This window comes from Nestor notabilis, unplaced genomic scaffold, assembly GCF_000696875.1.
Source record: "Nestor notabilis isolate BGI_N333 unplaced genomic scaffold, ASM69687v1 scaffold27876, whole genome shotgun sequence".
Taxonomy (NCBI): Eukaryota; Metazoa; Chordata; class Aves; order Psittaciformes; family Psittacidae; genus Nestor; species Nestor notabilis.
Genome location: NW_009932832.1, coordinates 6042 through 27227, shown reverse-complemented (window position 1 = coordinate 27227; position 21186 = coordinate 6042). Strand labels below are relative to the sequence as shown.

Sequence of the window (21186 nt, the reverse complement as noted above, 5' to 3'; positions counted from 1 at the left end):
CCTTCTTGTATGTCCCCGTTCACTGTCTGGAAAATGCAGTCTTCTCATTGCTGACCCCATCAGTCTGTCTGCTCATGGTGCTTGTAAAGAAAACCCTCTCCACCAAGGACAAAGATGATTTTAAACAAGCCAATCTGATATAAAACATAGTTTGCTTAACCCAGAGGTGACCAAGAAGTGGCTGGTGGCGGGATGGGTCCACCTTGAGTTGCTCTGTCTGGCTGCCCCTCTCCAGAGGCTGCCCACGCTGCCACGCTGTGCTGTTCATTATCCAAACAGCATCTGCAGTTCCCTCCTATGTTACAGATGCCGCAGTCTGCTCGGTTTTGTGCAGATGACACACTGCCCTTATACTCCTGTGAGCTGTCCCTGTAGCTCCCAGCTAGCCAGCATCTCCTCTGTCCTGCTTGAGACTTGTCCTGCTCCTCACCCTGGAGCCCTCAGCGAGCGAGTACTGCTGGCCTGGCTGCCATGCAGGCGTCCTGGGCATCCTCCCTGCTTGCTGCAGGTTAAGTCCCAGTATTGAGGCATTTGTTTGCTGCCCCGCTTCGAAGGCCTGCTCCTTTCCTGTTGCTTCTGAGCATCCTCTCTATGCCAAATGTTCCCATTTTGTGGCTTTCTACCTGACATCTCCCATCAGTGAGAAAGGATTGCTATCTGACTCTCATCAGCCCAAGTTAGTTTCAGCATTGTGTTTGGGAGCAGAGAAGTGCTTGTCAATCAGTGTGTGTGCAATAAGGGCTGCTTGTCCCACTTAGTGGTGGCATGCAGCGGGGAGCTCGTCTGAGTTATTTTTTCCAGTCTACTAAGCTGTCAGGAAATGCTTTCTGTCTTCCTAGCCAGTGTGTTCATAAGAGCAATTAAAAAACATGTTAGAAACCCATCTGTGCATGGCTTTCCTTCATTTAAATCTTCACCAAGTACAGGGAGAATGCTGGTTGCAAGCTTTAAATAATATTTACAAAATAGTAACAATTGTAGTAACCAATACTATTATTTGGCTCTTGATTTAAGTTGTATATGCAGACCATGTAACCTATGCTGGCAGCTACTGAAATAAAGTCCACTTCTCTATGTTGGCTTGCTTGTCTTCCAGCCTTTTAAATCAGCTTACTTTATACCTTAGAGAATACTTTTATTTCTATATATATCCTTGCTTCTATTGGCTACCCCAGATAATCCTGTGATCAGCCATGCAGCAGTGTCACTTGAGTAGAATATGGAACGATGCTGATCGTTTTCTCATAGGCTGTCATACTGGCCCAGAAATAGCATCCATCTACAATGGGAGAAGCTCTATTAACATTTACAACTGTTCCTCTTCCCTGAGACCCCTGAGAATTGCTCTGTGGAAGATAAGCAATACTTTGTAATACATTTCTTTGCGCTTGGTATTTTGGAGTTGAATTCTGAAACATAAAGGCTCCTAATCCTGATCTGCTCTGGGATACACTGCTCTGCACTTAGCAAGTGGTGCTGTGAATAGGATTAGCATTTCAACAGCTTCCTTTTTTAACTGTGAGCAATAAACTGAAAGAATAGGGCCTGATTCAGAGCTCTCTGAAGTGGCCAGTGGTACTTTGGCTGGTGTGCATTGGCTTTGGGTCAGGCCCATAAGAATGGGGAATTCAGTGTTTCCCTGGAAAGGAGAGAGAATGTGTAAATTTTAGACTTCCTGCTCCAGTGGGGTCGTCCACACCAAGCTGAAATCTGTGGATTTACAAGCCAACAAACACAACTGTAAATGTGACTGCAGGTGAAAGGAAAATGTGTTGCTAGTCATGCAGTGAAAACTTGTGTTTTTTAATGATGTCAAGGGCAGTCAGGACATACGTGTAAACAAGTAAGCATGAGAGGTATTTCTGCTGCTGTTCCTTTCCCTTTGGGCGTGTGGAAGTAGACCGTCATCGGGGTAGAACATGGGCTGGGCACTGTGCTGCAGAGATGAGCTCCTGGGCTGGGAGGGCTTTCCCCTGGCTATGTGAGCACAGCCCTCCAAATCCATTAGCTATGGCCCATGGGGAGAGCCAGCTGTGAGCATCTGGCCCTCAGGGCTCAGCAAGTGATGTTACAGGCCTGTGTGCTTCGGCTACAAGCAGTTTGGGGATGTACGGTGAGGCATGGTACCCTCTACCAAGCAGAGCCTGTTCCTGGTTAACAGCTCGAGTGCAGCCTGGATTCCCAGGTTTTTGCCAGCCTGTTTGTGCAATAGGTGATCCCCTGAGCCTGCTTACTGGGCTGTGAGACTGCAATTTTGCTGTTCCTTGCACCAGCTCTGAATTTCGGAACCTCGGCTTTCCACAGTGCTTTTTAAAAGCACAGCAACAGTGGCAGTCCTGCGGCTTTCTACAGATATCATTCAGACCCATTTTTACCAAGTTCCATCTCTTCTCCCTGTTTTATTACACATCATGAATGTATTTTGAGCTGTCTGTGGTGATTAAATGGAAAACCAATAAATTACTTTTAAATCAAAAATGCTCAGAGGGTTGGATTGAGTCTCAAGTGCTTTTGATTCTTGGTGCACTGTTGAAAGCTTTGGCATTGTGACCTGTAGTGGTGTGTCCTTTCCAAGCACTCCCCGGTTCGGAGCGGTGTGAGGAACAGTGGGAAGTGGCGGTTCCTAAAGTGCTGAGATGGGGCTCTCCAGGAGCTGGGAGAAGGGCATTGCCTCAGCCATGCTGCAGCGGTGACAGTCGTGCCACATCCTGCAGCTCTTCATCTTGAGGACAAGATTGCCGTGATCTGGAGGGGATTGGGAGGAACCTTCACAGCTCAAATAGTCCTTTTTTTGCAGGAATATTTAGAGGGCGTAGTTCCTCATAGCAACAGAGTGCTTTGTGGCATTTAACTGATTCACCCTTGCAGGTTGACAAGAAGCATTGTCTCCATTTTGCAAACAGGAGAACAAAAAAGCTTGAGAGATGATGGGCCCCTGTGGGCCCAGGTTTGTACTGATACTTGAACTTTATTTCTGGCTCTGGGTCTTAGTGGGCTTCAACATGGGAATTGGCTGGGAGAGACCAAGCAGGAGTCCTGAGGGCTGTGGAAGGGGCTGTAGGTGTATTTCTCTCCTGGACTTGCTCAAGGAAATCAGTTGCAAGAGCATCTGGGTCCCTAGGCTGGGTCTCATTGTGGTGTGTGCTGCTCAGGCTCTGAGGAGCAGTGCAGCAACGTGTCCAAGGACACACAGGCAGTCACGGATTCACAGCCTGCTCCCATGCCCTTGGCTGCAACTGCCCCTCTCCTCAGCCGCTGGGCAGCCAGAGGCAGCTGGAAGTGGGGTGATTTGTAGCTCTCGGTTACATGCCAGGATCTAGAGTATTTTTCCAGCCTTTTTAGAGAGGTGCAGGTCTCTGAGGGGCAGCACTGACAAAAGCTTGGGTGTGCTGCTGGGATGCATGTGGTTGTAAATGAGCTGACCTGCATATTCTGTTTCCTAATCCTGAGTGATACTGTCAGCTCAGAGAGCTGAGCCTGGCTAATGACTGAAATCCACTGTGCTTTTCTTAGCGAGCATGTGTGGTGATCTGAGATAGTTGTTAAGTGTTACATCCTGAGAACCAGAACTGCATGTGCCCCATGGGTCCAGCATGTTTTAGACAGATAAACGGGGTTTGAGATGATCAGGGAGTTACTATGAAAAGAACTGATGTCAGGTACATAGTAACCTGCAGTTAACAAGGAGGGAGATTAAATTAATGGGGTTTTCCCTCTGATAAAGATAATGAAGTGTTCGCAAGTACTTGGTTTGCAGATCCTACACGTGATATGCGTAGGCACTGTCCTCCTGGCACAGGTAATGCCGAACAGCTGTGTGACGAGCAATGCAGCCAGTGGTGCACCCCACTGAGAGACATTTGTGCTGTCTGAGACCTTGTCGATACTCTCTGAGATGAAGGAAAATTAAGAGGTGAGGGGGAGGAGAAGAAGAGAAAATGGGAATAGGGACTGAAGGAAGGGGTTCAGTGTGTCCTGGGATCCATTGCCATAGAGAACCCATTTCAAGGGAGGAGGGCATGGCATGGTGGGGTGCAAATAACACCTACAGTCTCTCTTGTGGATTTAGGGTTTACTGTCAATCTTGCGTAAACTGAAAAGTGCCCCAGACCAGGAGGTGAGAATCCTCCTCTTGGGACTGGATAATGCAGGCAAGACAACACTCCTGAAACAGCTGGCATCTGAGGACATCAGCCACATCACGCCAACACAGGTGAGGAAGGCCTTTTTCTGCCCAAAGTGGTTCTTGTGGTCCCACCTGCCTTATTATACAAAACACTAATGATTCAGCAGAGTATTTCAGTGAACGGGGGAGCAACTGGAGCCTGGGGCGCCATTAAGTGTGTGTGTTTTCTGAATAAGAGGAGGCTCCCTGAAGGAGCCAGAGAACATCAGGCCAGATCTGTCAGGTAGTGTAAAAGTGGATGAGTGCTGTGCTATTCTGCAGAAGGCTTTTGGGTCATGCTAGGGTTCCATGGACAAGACTTTGTTCCTGTTGTCCTTGCCAAACAGGGGACATGTACAGGTGATGCTGCAGCACTGGGCAAGCCCCTGTCTCCTTCCGTCTTTCAGCCAGTCAGCTCTGAGGGTCCTGCATATTCCAGCACTCCCTCTCCGATGCCTCTGGTGCTCTTTCTTTGAGCCTCGGGGTTGGGGAGAAAGATGTCTCCCATGAGAAGCACTGCAGCATTGCTCCTATGTTGACCAGAGGAGGTTGCTAGAGAGCTATGGGAGATGCTTCCCCCCACCCCATAGCTGCCTCCCAAAACTCCCAGCCCTGATACCCCAATTCCAAGCCCCAGTCCCCTGGGTGGTGTGGCAGCACGTTGCCAGCCCACGCCACATCCTGTTTTTCTACTTGAATGCACTTTCAGTTGGTGTTCTAATTGATGAAATGGACCCTTCAGACATGCAGCTGTTGCTCTTTTAAGCCCAGCATTAGCTGTGTCGTGTCGAATTGAGCAGAGACCTCTGGCTTCGTGTTAGCTGGGACTCTCTACTCAGCTTTCACAAGCTCAGTCCTGCTTCTCACAGCGCCCTTGTTTTTTCCTTATCTACAGCTCTTCCTGCACCCACCCTGCTGAGTCCTCCCAGGGCACTAACTGCATCATATGTCTCCATAGCCATGACAGCATCCACCCTTGACCCAAGAACACTGGCAAACTGATGGTTTGGCGCCTGTATTCACTTTCACCAGTGTCTCTCCCACAGCTGATCCATCTTTATGGCTGCCCAGCCCATCTTGCTGCACATTGCAGGCATGGGATATATAAGGTGTTAATGTCTGCCTATGAACGTGCTCCAGCCATTCAGCTTTATGCTCTATATGGCTTTGTTTCTGCTCTTTCCAGGGCTTTAACATCAAAAGTGTACAGTCTCAAGGCTTCAAGCTGAATGTATGGGACATAGGCGGACAGAGGAAGATCAGGCCGTACTGGAGGAACTATTTTGAAAACACTGATGTCCTTGTGAGTATTGGCTGCAATTGAATGCTGTGTTCATGCAATGGCTTTCCAAGGTCTCAGCCAGAAATTCAGGAACAAGTAATGTAATGTCCGAGTCCTCAGCAACACCATTGCCATTGTAACAGGAGTTACTCTAAGTGAAATGGCAAGATTGGTTGGGTGCAGTAAGAAAAATACAGTGATGTTTGGAGAAATCATTCAGTTGCATTTTTTTACTTTCACAGGATGGTGCTGGTTATAGGCAGTTCCTTTCCTCTCATCTATGTCTCCTTCAGATGAAAGAACATTAATAACTTGTAGTATACCCATCTATAGCTCCTTTCACTGGAGACTCTGAAGGCCTGTCACTAATGTCATGGGCATTAGTGACTTAAGCCTCATGTGTAGAGGTAGGTCAGTGTAGTGCCTTTGTTTTCTAGTTGGGGAAACTGAGGCACAGCAGAATTCAATGCTACATCTTGCATCAGATGGGAAAGCTTCTGGCTGAGGGGCACAGAGAGACCCCTTGTCTTTTCTTTTGCTCCTTTATAATCGTTAGACTGTCCTTTAATGTTTTTTACAAGTTAGCTGTAATTACCTTAGAATTAGCTACAGATTACTACAGTTGTATTTATGGTGCAGGACCTTTGTCTTTCCATGCCAGAGCATGTTACCCTGGGACCCTCCAAGGGCTGCCCTGAGTAGTTTCAAATACCACCTCTAGCACACCTGTGCCAGGGTGAAGGCAGGGCAGGGGCTCCAGGCCTCTCCCCAGCCCAAGCAATGTTGCCTGAGGGAACACAGAAAAGGCAAGGACTGCAGGGCTCCCATGGGAAAGCGGGAAGCTCTCTCGGAAAGACTCCCTTCTGTCACACACATACTGATGTATTGGGAGCTTCCGTGCACTTCCACAGAAGGATCAGCGGAACTAGGAATAGGAGTCTACTCCAAGGCTCATGTCATGGTCCTGAAGGACCTGGCTGTGCCTGCAGGTTTAGAAAACATTGTCCAAATGAAGCTGTTATTTAAATGGTACTAATAAACCCCCAGTGATCTCTTTTGCAGATTCCCCCTTCTCAGCCTTAATTTGGAATCTGATGTTTGAGGGACAGCCACCAGAGCACAAACCCAGTTGGTTGCTTTTGCAAAGAGTAATGGAAAGATCTGGGTTTGAGAAACTGGCAGGACACACTTTGCATGCTCCTCTGTGGCCATTGAGAAGGGGACATGGCATGGCTGTGAGGTGGTTGTGTCCATTGAGTCCAAGCTCTATAACTGCATGTGGCGGGGCGGCAGTAGGTGTGCAGATCGAAGTCAACGCTGCAGAGCAGCAGCCAGGGTTCCTTGCCTGCTATGGCAGGTGCTGCAGAGACAGTACAACCACAAAACAGTATCTGGAAGACTGCTGGCAAAGACAATGAGCTACACTGGCCTGTGGGCTTCTACCTTTCCCAGCGTATGCTGCATGGGAGGTGCAGAAATAAAGGTGAATTTGAAGACTGAAGGAGATGAAAGCAGTTGTTTTCCCTGCCCTCTTCCTACCCCAGTTAAAACAATGTACAGAGAAAACCCTTATTTTCATGTGAGTATGAAAATGGGTAGGTAGAAGCAGAATCACTTTGGGGCAAGCAGCAGTGTGAATGCAGAGGGAGTAACTGGTGCGCTGCTGGACCTAAGCTCCCCTGCTTGTACTCTGTGCTGACAGCCAGCCGCAGACTGGGAGCTGTCAGCATGTCAGTGCAGTGCTTTGCTATGTCCATACACACGAAAACTGGGATCAAGTATGTGCTGATGATGCTCTGTCTTTTACTAGCCCTCACCCCTGTTCTAGCCAATAATTTTATCCTCAGACAAACCCGGTGCAGGTTGTGCATCTGTAAATTAAGCCCATTTATCCCTCCTGTTATTTCTTCATCCAGTCCCACTACTTGTAATTTCTGCCCAACCCACTTACTCCAGGTTTTGTTTTGGCATGTTGCTCTAAGGAGGCACCCAATTTACAGGAATTTCTCAAGCTCCATTTCTCCAACAAGCTGTACTTGGTGGCTGTTCAAAGTGGCCAACTGTGCTACTGAGCACCACAGCCAGAAACAGGCTCTTGTGTGGCCCTGGGTATAGAAGGAAGGTGGAGATGAGACACACTACAGTTCCCAGGACCCCCTGCTTCTGCCTTCTCTTAAACTGTATTGCACAAAGCAGAAAGGATCCTCTAAGGAGTATTAAAAAGCAGGAAGTGATTGCAAATTCAAATCCATGCAGGTGCCTTTGAATGAGAGCTTGGTCTTGCATCACACACCTGTGATATTTGGAAGCTTAACCCAGGCAAATAAGGTGTGGATATCTGGCTGATTGCATATTCAGAGAGGCACCTGCAGCTATTTGGCACAGTGCTTTCTGGGTTGGAAGCAGGCACTCTGCACATACTTTACCTTCTCTGTGCTGTGCTTTTGTGGCTTTTGCCCGGAGCACTGTTGTATCCACTTCTCATCTTGCAAAACAGCTCCCTAGCAAGGAACGGGAGCGGTGCAGGGGAAAGCCTGGCTAGTTGGGGCTCAGAGCTCTGCCTTGCCAGTTACAGAAGCACCGTAATAGAGGAGGTGCTGACTTGCGGTTGAGAAAGCACTTAACTGTTGCATTCATGTGTTGCTAAGCTTCCCCAGAGTTGTCCCAAAGGAGGACAGATGACAGTCCTGTTTCACCCCAGAGCACAACTGCACTGCAGCTTCCTCTTTTGGTGTTTCATACCCCAGATAGGATGCACAGGGTGGATGCTTGGGAAGAGCAGAGAGGACAGGCATAGCTGACACAGTATTGGAGCCCATGCTTGGGATCCCATTGTGGGGAGAGGCTGTGTGTCACAGTGTGCCTTTCCCCATCACGTGGCTCCAAGAGCATGCACTGCTGACGCATCCCCACCATGCAGCTGCATCCAGCCCTGCCACGTGTCCCTCAGCCTCTGTCAGTGTGTGTGTCAGCCTGGCCTGGGGGGACCACAGACCCCGAGGGATGAACAGAGAGGTCTGTGAGGTGCTGGGTTACCTCCTCAGCTCTGGCGTAGATTCTCCTCCTGCGTGTTTGGTCCCATTTCAAACAAATGTAACACTGCTCATTAAGGGGGTGCCTACAGTTTAATAGATATTGCTGCTAGAGATCTTCCCTCCCCCTACTATTTGGTCAGAATTATCCTGGAAGCATGGAGTCTTATGCTGAGACTGCTTGCAAGGATGCCATTTATCTTGATGGCGGGGTGCTGTGCTCATCTATTCCCTGAAAACCAGGCTGACACTTGCTCCCTGTAAGCCACCAAAGAGCATGCAGATGACATGCTAGCAGCTTCAATCACTGCTGATAGGGAATGGCAGGGACTGGAAGCAAAATGCTTGGTGTTTGTCACCAGTCCTGTCCCTTTTTGCTTTCCCAGCACCCTCCTCCTTCAAAAACCTTCCCCTACCACATAATGAAAAAGGGATACCAGGTTATTCTTGCCCAAGTGTTATACTGAGGTTCCCTGTTTCTTTAGATGCAGCTTGATACTTGTGCAATCTGAACAGCAATAGCATTGCGAGGGGTAAGGAGGGTGGCTGAACTTACTAAGTATATATTTAGGGGGACCTTTGAGGAGCCTTTTAGCCTGTGAAGGCCTAGAGCTGCCTTCACTGAGGTCTCATTTGCATTTACAGAAAGAAATGGGCACATGCCATGCTATTGGGGAGGGTGGAGAGCCGCTCCCAAGGCAGGGAGCCTCCAAGCTGGGAGGCACCCTTCTCTTTACCAGGGGATAAGTGTCTGGTTGGAACCTCCTTGTGGGCCATGAAATGTGATGCCCAGCCCTTAGAGGGTGGCAGAACTGTGTTGTCAGTCTTCATAAGGCAGCTGCTCCCTTTTTTCTCCATTGTAGAATCATAGATTGGTTTGGGTTGGAAAGGACCTTGAGATCATCTAAGATCATCTAGTTCCAGCCCCTCCTGCCATGGGCAGGGACACCTCCCACTAGACCATCATCCTGGTGGACAACGTGGTGGCTGAAGATGGGAGTCTCACAGGCTGTATCCAGCCCTTCTCCCCAACCACCTCCTCCAGGAGATTGCAGTAGGACCACTTGATGGAGAGGAACTTGGTGTCCTAAATATATTCACCTGCCCCAAGTGCCATTGTGTGCCTTGATGGCTTATTGAGGAGGTGATGGGTCCTGCTAGAGGGCAGCATGGCATAGTCACACCAGTGTAGTGGTTGTACACTGTTTGCGAGACCATGTCCGGCTCCCCATGTTTTGTCCTCCTGTGCTCAGCTTCAGCTTGTAAGCTGTTCATTTGAAAAGATACCAGGAAGTCTCCTGTTCTCTTCAGATAATAAATGCTGTGGAGATGGTGAGAGCATCCTCAGTGCTGCCCCCAGCTCCCTTCTGATCCTACCCACGTGGCTGTCCACCCCCCCAGCTTCAGAAGAGGTGGTTCCTCTCCTTTCAGAGCATCTTGAAGTTTTGTCAAATTTTGCTATAAATAATGCTGGGAATCTTTGTGCCCAAAAGCATAATCATTAGGTTCAGCTCACTTAAGCACGTGATATTGTGGAAGAGTGTCTTCTGGGAAGAGTAACTTCTCCTCTCATTCCTTTTTCAGATCTATGTCATTGACAGTGCAGACAGGAAGAGGTTTGAAGAAACGGGTCAGGTAAGTTACTTATGCCCAGCTTCCTTTGAAGTAATTCAGTGCTTCTGAGTGCCCCTTGCTCACAAAAGTTAGGAAGATGATTTTGTTGTTTATGGGGGAAATTTGCATTTCAAGAGACTTGCCTTTCAACATCAATGCAGATTATTTTGGTAGATGTGAGACAAGGAAAATAGGTAGCCTAATTCCTTTTAAATAGAACGGTTTTCATTGAAGTTATACAATAATAGCAAATGGAGCCTAAGACTGAAAGCAAAAAACTTCTGTAAGTCCTTTAAACCTTGCCAAACCAAGACCCTGAGGAATCCTATTTTCGTATTTACAAAGTTGAAATGGAAATCATATTGACTTGATTGTCTTTTGGATGTAACTGAAAAAAAAAACAAAAAACCAATTTAAGAACTTTCTAACTAAGACTGGCCAGAAAATAAGATTTCCATTTTGCAAAGTTTTGATCTTTTGTAACATTTTGTGTTTTAGGATAGAACAAAAATAGGACTTTTGAACTTTCTTTTGTAAAATTCAGGAAGTGACATGGTCCCAGAACAGCTAGCAACAGATTTACCCCTCAGAAATGGGAGATTTGTATTAAAGCCCTCTGTTCTGTCTGATTTGAAGGAGGCACTTGATCTTTTGCCTCTCGAGTATCATGGGTAGACCCTAACTGTAGAACTGTTGGTTGTTCTAGGGGTGGGGGGAATCTTTCCCCTGCTGGAGCTATTTCATTTTATGGCAGCAATTAAATACTCATTGGGCAAAAGAGAGGGAGAGAAAGCAGAAGCTTAGAGCACTTGCCTGAGTCAGGTGGAGTCAGCCTGGACCCCGTGTATTTCCACAAACACTTTTAGTTTCAATAAATCAGCCATGTCAGATGAAAGACCTATTTTGTTGAAAACTTCTCAGCCAACTCTGTTTATAACTCCATTCTCTTATCCTGGTTTCCAAACCAAACATTGCTTTTGGGGTGATGGAGTCAGATTTCTGTTGCAGTTTAGCATCTCCCCAGCTGCACCCATTTAACCCAAAAGTTTCTAGCCAGTGGATGAAAGATGTTAGGACAGTATCTGAAAGCATGAGACCTTTTCAGCTAAATAGGGAGCCCACAAAACCCTCAAGTACTCATCTATCTGCAATGCCAGCAGTCCTTACAGGGTCAAGTTCTGCTGGGTTTGTCATATCTTCACACAAGGAAGTGACTTGAGACTATGTGCTTGACATGAAGCATTTCAGCCATCGTTGATCCACTGCAGATTCAGATTTGAGCTATTAAAAAAATCTCTTTGAGTCACACAGCTTTGAATGAACAAACTCATTTCTCAAGATGCCACCCGATGTGTGCTGTGCATATGGAGCCAAAATCCAGCTAGTAAAGCTGATCTAGCTTGTCTTCAGCCAGCCAATGCCTTCAAAAGCACTTTCTTGTGGGAGGGAGATTTCCATTTCTGGGGATGAAAAAAGTCCTCTCCCGCTCAAATGGCAGTGTATAAAACTTGGAACAAACCTCTGAAACTCACTGTTAGCAAAGATATCAGGGCTGGTGTCAACGGCTGCTCAGGTACAAATGCCAGTCAGGCAGCAACTTAAGAGAGATTCCTCATAACTGCCAATTTACATGTTTTTTGCTGTTTCATCAATTTTGGTCTCCTGGGAACAGGACTGGTAAAACACAGAGTTGTAGCCTTTAAGGCAACTGCTAATTTCAGGCTAAGATGAAGATTTTTGTAACCTGTAATTGGAAGAAATAGCTTTTGAACCTTGGGCAGAGATGATTGTATACATTTTTGCGCTCTTATAATAAGATCTAGGTTTCACTGGAACATGCTTTTCTAGCATTTGCCCTAAATATATTTCTAATTAGAGACAACCGCTGGTGGTTGAAGATTTTCTTCCCTTCCCTCTCTCCATCTTCCCCCCACCCCACTCCTTTGTAAATGATACAGGAGCTGGCTGAGCTTTTGGATGAAGAAAAGCTTAGTGGAGTCCCAGTGCTCATATTCGCTAACAAGCAGGATTTGCTGACGGCTGCCCCTGCTTCAGAGATTGCTGAGGGACTGAACCTACACACAATCCGGGACAGAGTCTGGCAGATCCAGTCTTGTTCAGCTCTTTCAGGAGAGGGAGTACAGGTGAGGCTCTGGAGAAGGCTTGCTGTGCCAGCAGGCCATCTGTAAGAGATGGTTGTGTGTTGATACGCAGGGTGGGGCTGGACCGGCTGCCTCATGAAGGAGGGTCAGCGCAGCCAAACCCTTGCGGTGCAGAACACGGGGCACGTGTCTCATTGCCTGGGCAAAGGGAAGGGGGAGCTGTGGGCGCACATCCCTGGGAAGGGGGAGAGCGATTACATCCCCACCCAGGACCCTTGGCTGGGCCAAATGAAGGCATTGATTCGTTTTAAAGAGACTGCTGTCAGGTTAATCATTTTCACAAAACAAATCATCTTCTACTGTTAACCCCTTTGACTGTTAAAAGTGTGTGCTTTAGAAACTGATTTACCTCTGCTACTAATGTCATTTGGCATTTTGTTCAACCCAGATGCCAGAGAGAAAATGTTCAATTTTTCTGATCCAGAGAAACACAAGAGTTGTACATGGGGCAAGGACCACTTATAATGGCAGCATGTGGGGCAGCAAACCCCACCCTGAGGGGGCTGAGCTGTATTCCTGTGCTGAACTGTAATAGCTGTGTCTTGGGCTCGTGTGCTGTAGCCAGTTCTGCAGTATAGTAGCTCTTTGTAATGTAAATGGGACCTAGGTTTGTTTATTTCACTCTTAGGCTTTCCTGAATTAATGAAATATTTGCAGTGCTCACAATCCAAGCAGTCGGGAGTACTCCCTTCACTGGTATTTAAAGAAACAGAATGGTGAAGAGATTTATCTTTGTTGCAGTTTCAGTAAAACCTTATTCGCAGATGCTACAGAGCTGTTCAGGATAGTCAGATCTCAAGATGAGTATGAAGAGTCACAGAAGCAGCCCACAATACTGAGTGGGCAGTAAGATGGCAGATGAAATTCAGTGTTGACAAGTGCAAAGTAATGCACATGAGGAACAACAATCTTAACTATACACATACAATGATGGACTCAGATGAGCTGCCATTATTCAGAAGCATATCATTGGGAATAGCAGCTTAGTGCTTGTCAAATGCCAGAGAGGAAAATCAAATGCTAGGCAATTATCAGAAGGCAAACAAGAAACATCTTTTGTAACAGGATAAAGGAATCGTGGGCCCATACCTTGAGTATTACATTCATTTCTGCATCTGCCTCATTGAAAAAGAGTTTAGTAGTAGTGGAATCAGAGAGTCCAACAAAAATTAGGTTGAAGAGTCTTCAGATCGTTAGACCAAGCTCATGTTTAAAGCGGGGAGAACTGTGAGTCTGAAGGAGGTTCCTGAGGGCCTTGTCCAATCAAGTTATTAATATCTCCAGGCATGGACATGCTACAGCTTCTCTGGATAAGCTCTTCTAGCGCTTAACTGCCCTCATCAGAAAAAATACTGTCCTTATATCTGCTCAGAATTAGGAGGGATTTGAGAATCCTCTGTTGAGAATGATCAGTAGCACAGAGTGGCATCTATACCCAGGGATAATAAATAAATTAGAACTTGCAGCTTTGAAGAGAGAGGACAGGGAATGGGAACATCTTCAGGATTTATAAAATAAGGTATAAAAATGTCAGATCGACTATGTGCTATTTTTCACGTTGCTAGAGGAAGGGTGTTCCTAATGGAATAATCAGCAGCTTAAAATAAATAAAAGTAAGTGCTTCTTTGCCAGTTGTGTAATTAAATTGTGGATCTCATTGGAACAGGATGTTGTGCAGACCAAAGGTATCAGTCGGTTCAGAAAAACAGAGTGAATTTCGGAAGAAGAGATCTGCAGGCAACCTTTGACCACTAAGATCTGTAGGCAGCTTTTGAATGAGGAACAGATTGGCCCATGACCTGGGAGGATAGAAGAGAGCAAAGGAGATCCTGTTCCTACACGTTCTTTCCCATGGCATCCAGAGGGAGTGCTGGCCTGGATGGACCATTGGTCTGACCCAGTACAGCAGTTCTGATTTAAAATTCTTACCAGATGTTTAGACTTAAACATAGTAGATGGTGTCCTCCAAAATGCCTTCATTTAGTTAGCTAAGATGCAAATTCAGCTGTGTTGCAGCCAATCTTGTGAAAGGCTTCAACTCATGTTTATTTCGAAGAGGTGGTGGTAGAGCGAAAGGCATTCCACAGTAGCAGCATATATGCCAAAGGAATGTGATCAGGAAAGTGGGGCTGCAGTTCACAGAGTCGCAGGCAGCCACAGGTCACCTCCTTCCCTCCTCCAGGCCCTCCTTTAGTTTATGGAAGTGCAACTGAGCTCTCCAGCTGCAAAGGGGCAGTAAAGTGGCAGATGAAAATTCAGAGATGTGTGTTGGATGTGGAAGAACTAGAAGATAGGAAGTGGCACTTTCTGTTTGTGAGCTTGGAAAAATGCTTCCTTCTGAAGCTGATCAGTGGGCTCTTTGGAGTGGGCTGCACACTTCTTCATTGATAGCACCTTCTTACTGTGCCGCCTTCTTGAAGTACAGTGCTTCCCTATACATTCAATAGAGTAAAATATGCAGCCCAATACCCTCTACTGGGGAAATGAAATCTGCTGCTGCATTCACTTCCAGAAAAAAGAAGATGAGCTAAATACAAGTATTTATAGGCCTATATATTTTGTTCATCATGCTTATCTAGACAAATTAATTTAGATGCAGGCCAGATAACGTTTCACTTTGTTGTCAGAAGTCTCATTGCCCTAAATACTGCAGCTTATTCCCTAAATGATTATTGCTGAAAGGTCAGGGAAGTCACAAACTCTTTACAGCTTATAGAAGAATAGCCTCTACATTTCTCTTCTGCTATAACTCCAGCCCTGTCAAATTAGACAGCAAGAATGTCAAGCTCTCCCTTGCCTTGGAAATTCATTGAATAAAATGGTCTGGGAGATGGCTTTTAAATTAAACCTGGATCAGCATAGGAAGAAATGGCATCTTCAGTCCTGGGACTCTGAGAAGAGGTCAACATGCTGAAAATTTAGGGGAAACAAGAACTTGTTTAGAGAGTGAGATTAAGGAAGATATTTTTGAAGGTCACGGTACACAATATCTGTACCAGTGGCTGTGAACAGGAGCTCTCTATATGTGGTTAAATCTCAGGTCACTGCTTTGAGGACTTCTTTGAGAAATGACAATGAGTGACAGCAAAATAAATGAAGATGTGGAAGCATCAGGTACTCAGAATGAAAGCCAAGGAACGAGCACACTTAACCATCACCACTGATGGAATGTATTAGCTAGAGGAAAATTGGAGACATCGCTGACGGATTTTGCAAGGAAGAATGGTGGCATATCTAGTACTGAGTACATGCAGGAAGAGTTCATAGGGGAAGATTTTTGTGATAGCTTGAAGGAAGAGCAATGAACAAAGATAAATAATGCCAATACATGAAGGAGAAATAGTTTGAAGGTCATTTAATTAGTTTAGCTGCTAGCACCATGGTGTACAGAATTGGGTAGTTAAGACTGGGAATTTCAAGGTTAATGAGATTAGATTATGGTTAATAGAATGATATAAATTTAGAGAATTTAACTATTATTTGAAATGGGTTATTTAATAAAACTGTTAATTAAGGAGGGAATCCATATTGTCATCTTCTATTTTAAAATTAACCATTGGGGGCTCTGGAAAAGGAGCCCAGCAATGTCCTGGGCAGGCTCAGAAGAGAGGTGACCGGGTTAACTGGAACCCATGTAGTGTCCTCTGGACACCAGCTGGCAGCCTTTTACACAGCTGAAGACTTCATTACCTTCTGACTGTCACTGTGGGCAGCACTTGCCTTGCTAGTCAGACTTCATGGCGCCATTGAGGGAAGAGTGGCATTCCTCATGCTTAGAGGCTTTTTCAGGGAAAATGTCTGCTTGGGTCTGATTTTATCCTTCAGCCCTAGTTAGAAAAGTAGGAAAGCCTTTTCTCCTCACCACAGCCTCTTGGGCTCTTGCCTCTGGAGCACAGTCCTGCACCAGCTTACACCGAGACCCTTGCACAGAATACAGCAAGTGAGGAGGGTGATCATCAATGCCAGCAGAGAAACGTAAGGGAACCGTTGCCTCACAGCAGCTCTCTGGTGCCACATAGGCTCTTGGGGCTGTGTTTTGTGACCAGATCTCCAACTATAGTCCTTGGCATGCAAGAGCTATGCACATTTCACTCTTGTCGGCTGGGGTTTGGTGAAAGCAGGCAGGACTCCTCTGTTTTGCAGTCTGCTCTCTTGCTGGAGCATTATTTAGGGGCCAGGATGTGTATTAAACATGACTCAAGGCTTTGGACTGGTCCATGCTCTGCAGCTTGTTTCCTGTATGAAGCAAGAGTCTCCGATCAAGGCAGCAGGAGCTCAGCCTGCCCCTAGAAATCGTCCTCCAGAACGATGCTGCAGTGTATTGCATCCAGAGTCTCCCAAGCATAATGGTCCCCTGGAGACCACTAAAAGCAGTGGAACTGAGACTAGCCACTAAACTTCTCTAATTTATGCCAGAGCTGGTCTGGCCCAAAGGACTGTGGGAAGGGCTGAGCCGCCTGCTCCTTCCTGGCTCTTTCAACCCAGTTGAGACTGAAGCCCAAGACCAAAGTTACGCCCGTGCTCCAATTCAGCACTTTCATAAGTTCAAGATTCAGAACAGGACCCCCAGCAATGCTCTATCCTCTGAGCTAGGTTTTGTCCTGAAGATGTCATAGCCAGGGCAAGCTAGATGGGAGGGATCTTCTACATCTTAATAAGGTTCTGGAGCTACTTATAAATGTGATTTAAAACCAATTTCAATGACTACAGCTCTCCTGGGGCAGGCAGAGCCAGTACTTGTTGAGGAAAAACAACCATGTTTCCCGATTACAGGGCAAAGTCTTGTGTTTTTTAAGAAGGATAAGGCGGGAGTCTACAGTGCTGCATCAGGGATACAAGGTCTCAGAGGACAAAAGAAAAGCTCGCACCCAGGCAAAAGACAACAGATGATGTACTTGCAGGAGCCCATGAAAGCCAGCCTGTATGATGACTGGAGGTGCAAAGAAATGACACATAATGAAGGCACAGTGCTAGATGTGCACTGGGAGAAGAAAGTGACAGTTAAAATAACGCATACCAAAAATGCTGGAGATGGAGAATTTTGCACTTGCCTGACCCAATTTGTTATGGCAGACAGAGGATTACATGAAAGGATTAAGCTTTGCTGTCCTTAAGGTCATGTTAGGGGTCATAAGTTTGTGGCCTTGCCTGATCCCTGGCTTGCAGGGGAGCAGAAATTGGGAGGCTTTTTATGGGGTGGAAAGGACTTGTTCGCTGTGTTTGAAGTCAGATTACTTCACTCCCATAACCACAAAGCTGATAATGCCAAGAATAAGCAAGCAGTGGACTAATCTCAAGCAGGACTTTTTATTTCTCCTGAGGGAGGCTCTACCAGTCCTTTCCCAAAGGGTGTTAAGAGTACAACTCCCTTGGCACAAGAGCAGATGTGACTGCAGCAAGGCGGGGTTGTGCTGAGCAGCATTTCTCTGCAAGGAGCATTATCCCCTTCCCTGGAGTTCTCTCTTTTTACTCTGGTAAAGTTTACTAGCTGCTTGTTAAGGAGCTAAGAGAGGCAAAGCCAAAAGATCTGAAATCTTTCCTTGGCTAAGTTTTCCCAGGGTTGACTTGAGGCTGGAATACTAATATTGTATCCGTCTCCATCCTCAGAGTACCTGCCAACGTCTCTGTGTCTCAACAAAGCAGCACAAGGACATCTATCAAGATCTAAATGTTACTGTAGGGACTGTACTTTCTGCACAGAGCCATCTTTTAAGCATGCAGATGCAGGGACAGAGTGTGTAGAGGCAAAGGATGACAACAGTTGACTCCTTGTGGGCTTCACTCTTTCAAGCACCATTTCGTCCTTCCTGTGTGCCCTCTCCATAGCAGCTCTTTGTGTTTGTGTCAGCTTCCCTGGATTTCTCTATTTTACCAACCCTCCTGCCTCAAACCTTAGGCAGAAAAACTGCAAATGCACCTTTTAGTTTCTTTTGTTCTCCATTGCATTTGCCATTCGTCCAAAGCATTTGGGGATGCTGCAGAACACACGCCCCCAACAAAGGTGCACCAGAAGCTACAGATGTAGCTGTGATGTGGCTGTAGGTGAGGAAGGTGTCTCACACATACCTCTCTGATACAACGCATGTAGAGCTGAGCATATTCATTTTCTTTTTATCACTGTCAGACAAGGAGATATTTACAATTAAATGTGAGTTTTTCTGTGGGATAACTCATGCCAGAAGAGAGTTTTTTAAAATCTCTCCCTGATATAAAAGTTTGGTGACCTACTTACGTATTTCAAGCCTGTTTAGAGTTCACCTTTCCTCTTGTGTTTTGCTATGTCATTCTTTTGCCCTCGTTAAATGCTTGATGCAGCCAGGCTCCCAGCCATGGCAAATCCCATCATAAACTCTGCTTTATGACCCTCGCCACGCTGGTGCTGAAACGGTCTGTCTTTCCCCTTCCCGTGCTCCCAAATGGCAGCAGGCAGAGTTTTAATCACTGTGAATTCAGGTTGTGGTCAGATTAGGTAGAAGATAGGATGCGTGTTTGTTGTTTTGCAGTGATGTATTGTTTCTGGGATTACTGTGCTGAATAGCAGAGGGTGTCAGCTGATATTTATTACTTTAAGCTGTCTCAGCTGTTCTGGTTCAGCAAATAAACCTACATTCAAAATGAATGAGGAGCTCTGCTTGCCTTGTATGCCATGATGTGTGCAAATGTGATTATTGCTTCCGAGGCAGGGGAAGCTGGAATCATTGTGGGAGCATTTTTAGTTATTTATTTATTTTTACTCTTTGCAGGCAATCATGCATATTTCTAAAGCACACAATCGAGCCAAAGGCTTGACACCTCTCCTCCTAGCCCCATTGTTAAGCCCTGGCATTCCTCATGCTGGGAATCACTTGCTCCCTCTCTCTCTAAAGTGATAAGCTTTAAACCACGCTATTGATTGCTTAAGGCATTACATGTTTTACACCTAGGTTATCAGTGTTATTGAAAGGGGAAGACACAGAGCTACTGGGCCTTAAAATGAATCTACCTCTCATCTTTTCCCATTTGCTCCGAGGATTTCAGACAATTTGTTTTACGCTGATCTCTGCTGTGGAGATAAATAAATGAAATTAGAGACATCAACCCTCTCCAAGGTTAGAGTTAGAAGTGTTATTAGCGTAGGGCCTCATGTGCACCCCAGCAGAAGCTGGGCCCACTTATTCTTTATTTAACACAGCAACAAGGGCTGATTTCAAAAGTTGCTGCTCCCCTTCAGATAAGAAGTGTCACATAGCGCAGCTATCAAGGTGAATTGGTATTTTCAAGTGAGAACCTCTCTGCTTCTGATTAAGCCCTGAGGACTCTCTCTCTTCCTTCTTAACTCTTTAGCTCCCTTCTGACATGGCCACTACCTTGGTGGCTGAGGGGCAGCATGGAGGCACGGCAGTGGGTCTCAGCTCTCCCAAAGGTCTTGCTGTGCTGTGCCTTTGGCCCTCTGCCTTGGCAGTCTGGGGACAAGGGTGCAGGAAGCCAGCAACACTGCTGACACGGGGCTAGCCACGATGCTTGCCCAAAAGCTCTGATCTTTTTTTAAGGTCTAATTATAATTTTAGTTATCCAAAAATGGCCACTGAACATAATACAGTGAAATCCCCCTGCCCTGAACTCTAAGGTAATGTTTGCCCAATTTCCAAGCACAAAGACGTGCTGCTCCCCTCATCCCCAAACCTCTACCTTTTGCCCTGTGCCTCCCTATCAGCAGAGACACCATGTAGGCACGGTGAAGGTAATGAGTTTGATGAGGCACAAATATGAGGAGACTGTGCATCTTGCTGTCTGTTGTGTGTGTTTCCTAATACATTAAGTGACAGGAACAGATAAAGTGTTGGTTTGCCTTCAATAGCATATCCCATTCTGTGGCATGAGCAATAAACTCACAAATCAGGTATGCACAGCAGAAGTGCTACTGTCCTGCTTGTTGTGGTCAGAAAAGCTGCCTAAAGAATATATCAGCTTCTTAAAACATGACAACATTGCTTCTCACTGAATCCCTTTGGAGCCCCGAGGACTCATTTTCTGTGGGGGCCCTGAGGAACAGGGAGCAGGGTCCAGATACAGTTATTGCAGTGACTTTCATGGATCTGGATTTCAAGGCTTGCAGCTGAGCAGAAAATTAGAGCCGTATTCTTAGCAGGGAGCTGACTGTATAGCAAGCAGGCCCCTAAAATCCACGGTCTCAAAAGATAAGATGACTTGCCCAAGGTTACACAAATCATCTGTACCTGAACCTGGAGCTGAGCCTTCATCTGCTACTGACGCACCTCGACTGCAAAGTGATCCTTCCTCGAAGGACCTACACATTGTGACATGATGAGACGATGATGCTTTTTATGGTCAGATGAAAGATTTAATAAGCTCTGTGTGACAACATCTGCTGAGCAAGGAAGCACTTATTTTTTTAACCCACAGTGGTTTTGGGTGCAGGGAGCAGGCAGGAGGTGGATGAGGAGGCAGAACACAGTGGCTGGATGGGATTGGGGGGATTCCTTTTCCCTTCCTTTGACTAATGTTACCTTTCTCTGTCTGAAGGACGGCATGAATTGGGTGTGCAAAAATGTCAATGCTAAGAAGAAATAAAGCGTTCAGAGCTGCATGGAAATGGAGGAGCGGTGGGAGCAGAATTCTAGCCTGAAAACACTAATTTGCTGCTTTCTGACCAAATGTTTTTCCATCTGTGCACAGCTACAGCTGTTAAAAGAAAAAAAAGAAAGAGAGAAAAAAGGGAACAACACTGGTTAAAACCTACTGCTGGATTTGGAACTTGACCTGCTCTTTAGTATCGTTTTTTAATCCCAATAAAGGAATTCTATATTTCCTCCCTATTCATAAATAGTATTAAATGTCTATTTAGCAAGCAAGTTTGTAAGCAGAAGCAAGACTGTGATTCAGTGTGGTGCAGAGGGAGCGGTGAGTTGCTGTAGTTGCTTAGATGCATAG

The 21186-nt window shown here is 46.1% G+C and overlaps 1 protein-coding gene across 1 annotated transcript; it reads left to right on the top strand.

Annotated features, from left to right (window-relative positions):
* Positions 1-4069: 4069 nt before the first annotated feature.
* On the top strand, positions 4070-20959 carry ARL3 (ADP-ribosylation factor-like 3; the record flags this gene model as incomplete). The annotated part of the gene is made up of 5 exons (XM_010016597.1): positions 4070-4213; positions 5352-5468; positions 10064-10114; positions 12052-12237; positions 20779-20959. Coding segments are annotated over 5 exons (546 nt in total), but the record flags the coding sequence as incomplete, so codon positions are not given.
* Between the last annotated feature and the right edge of the window lie 227 nt (positions 20960-21186).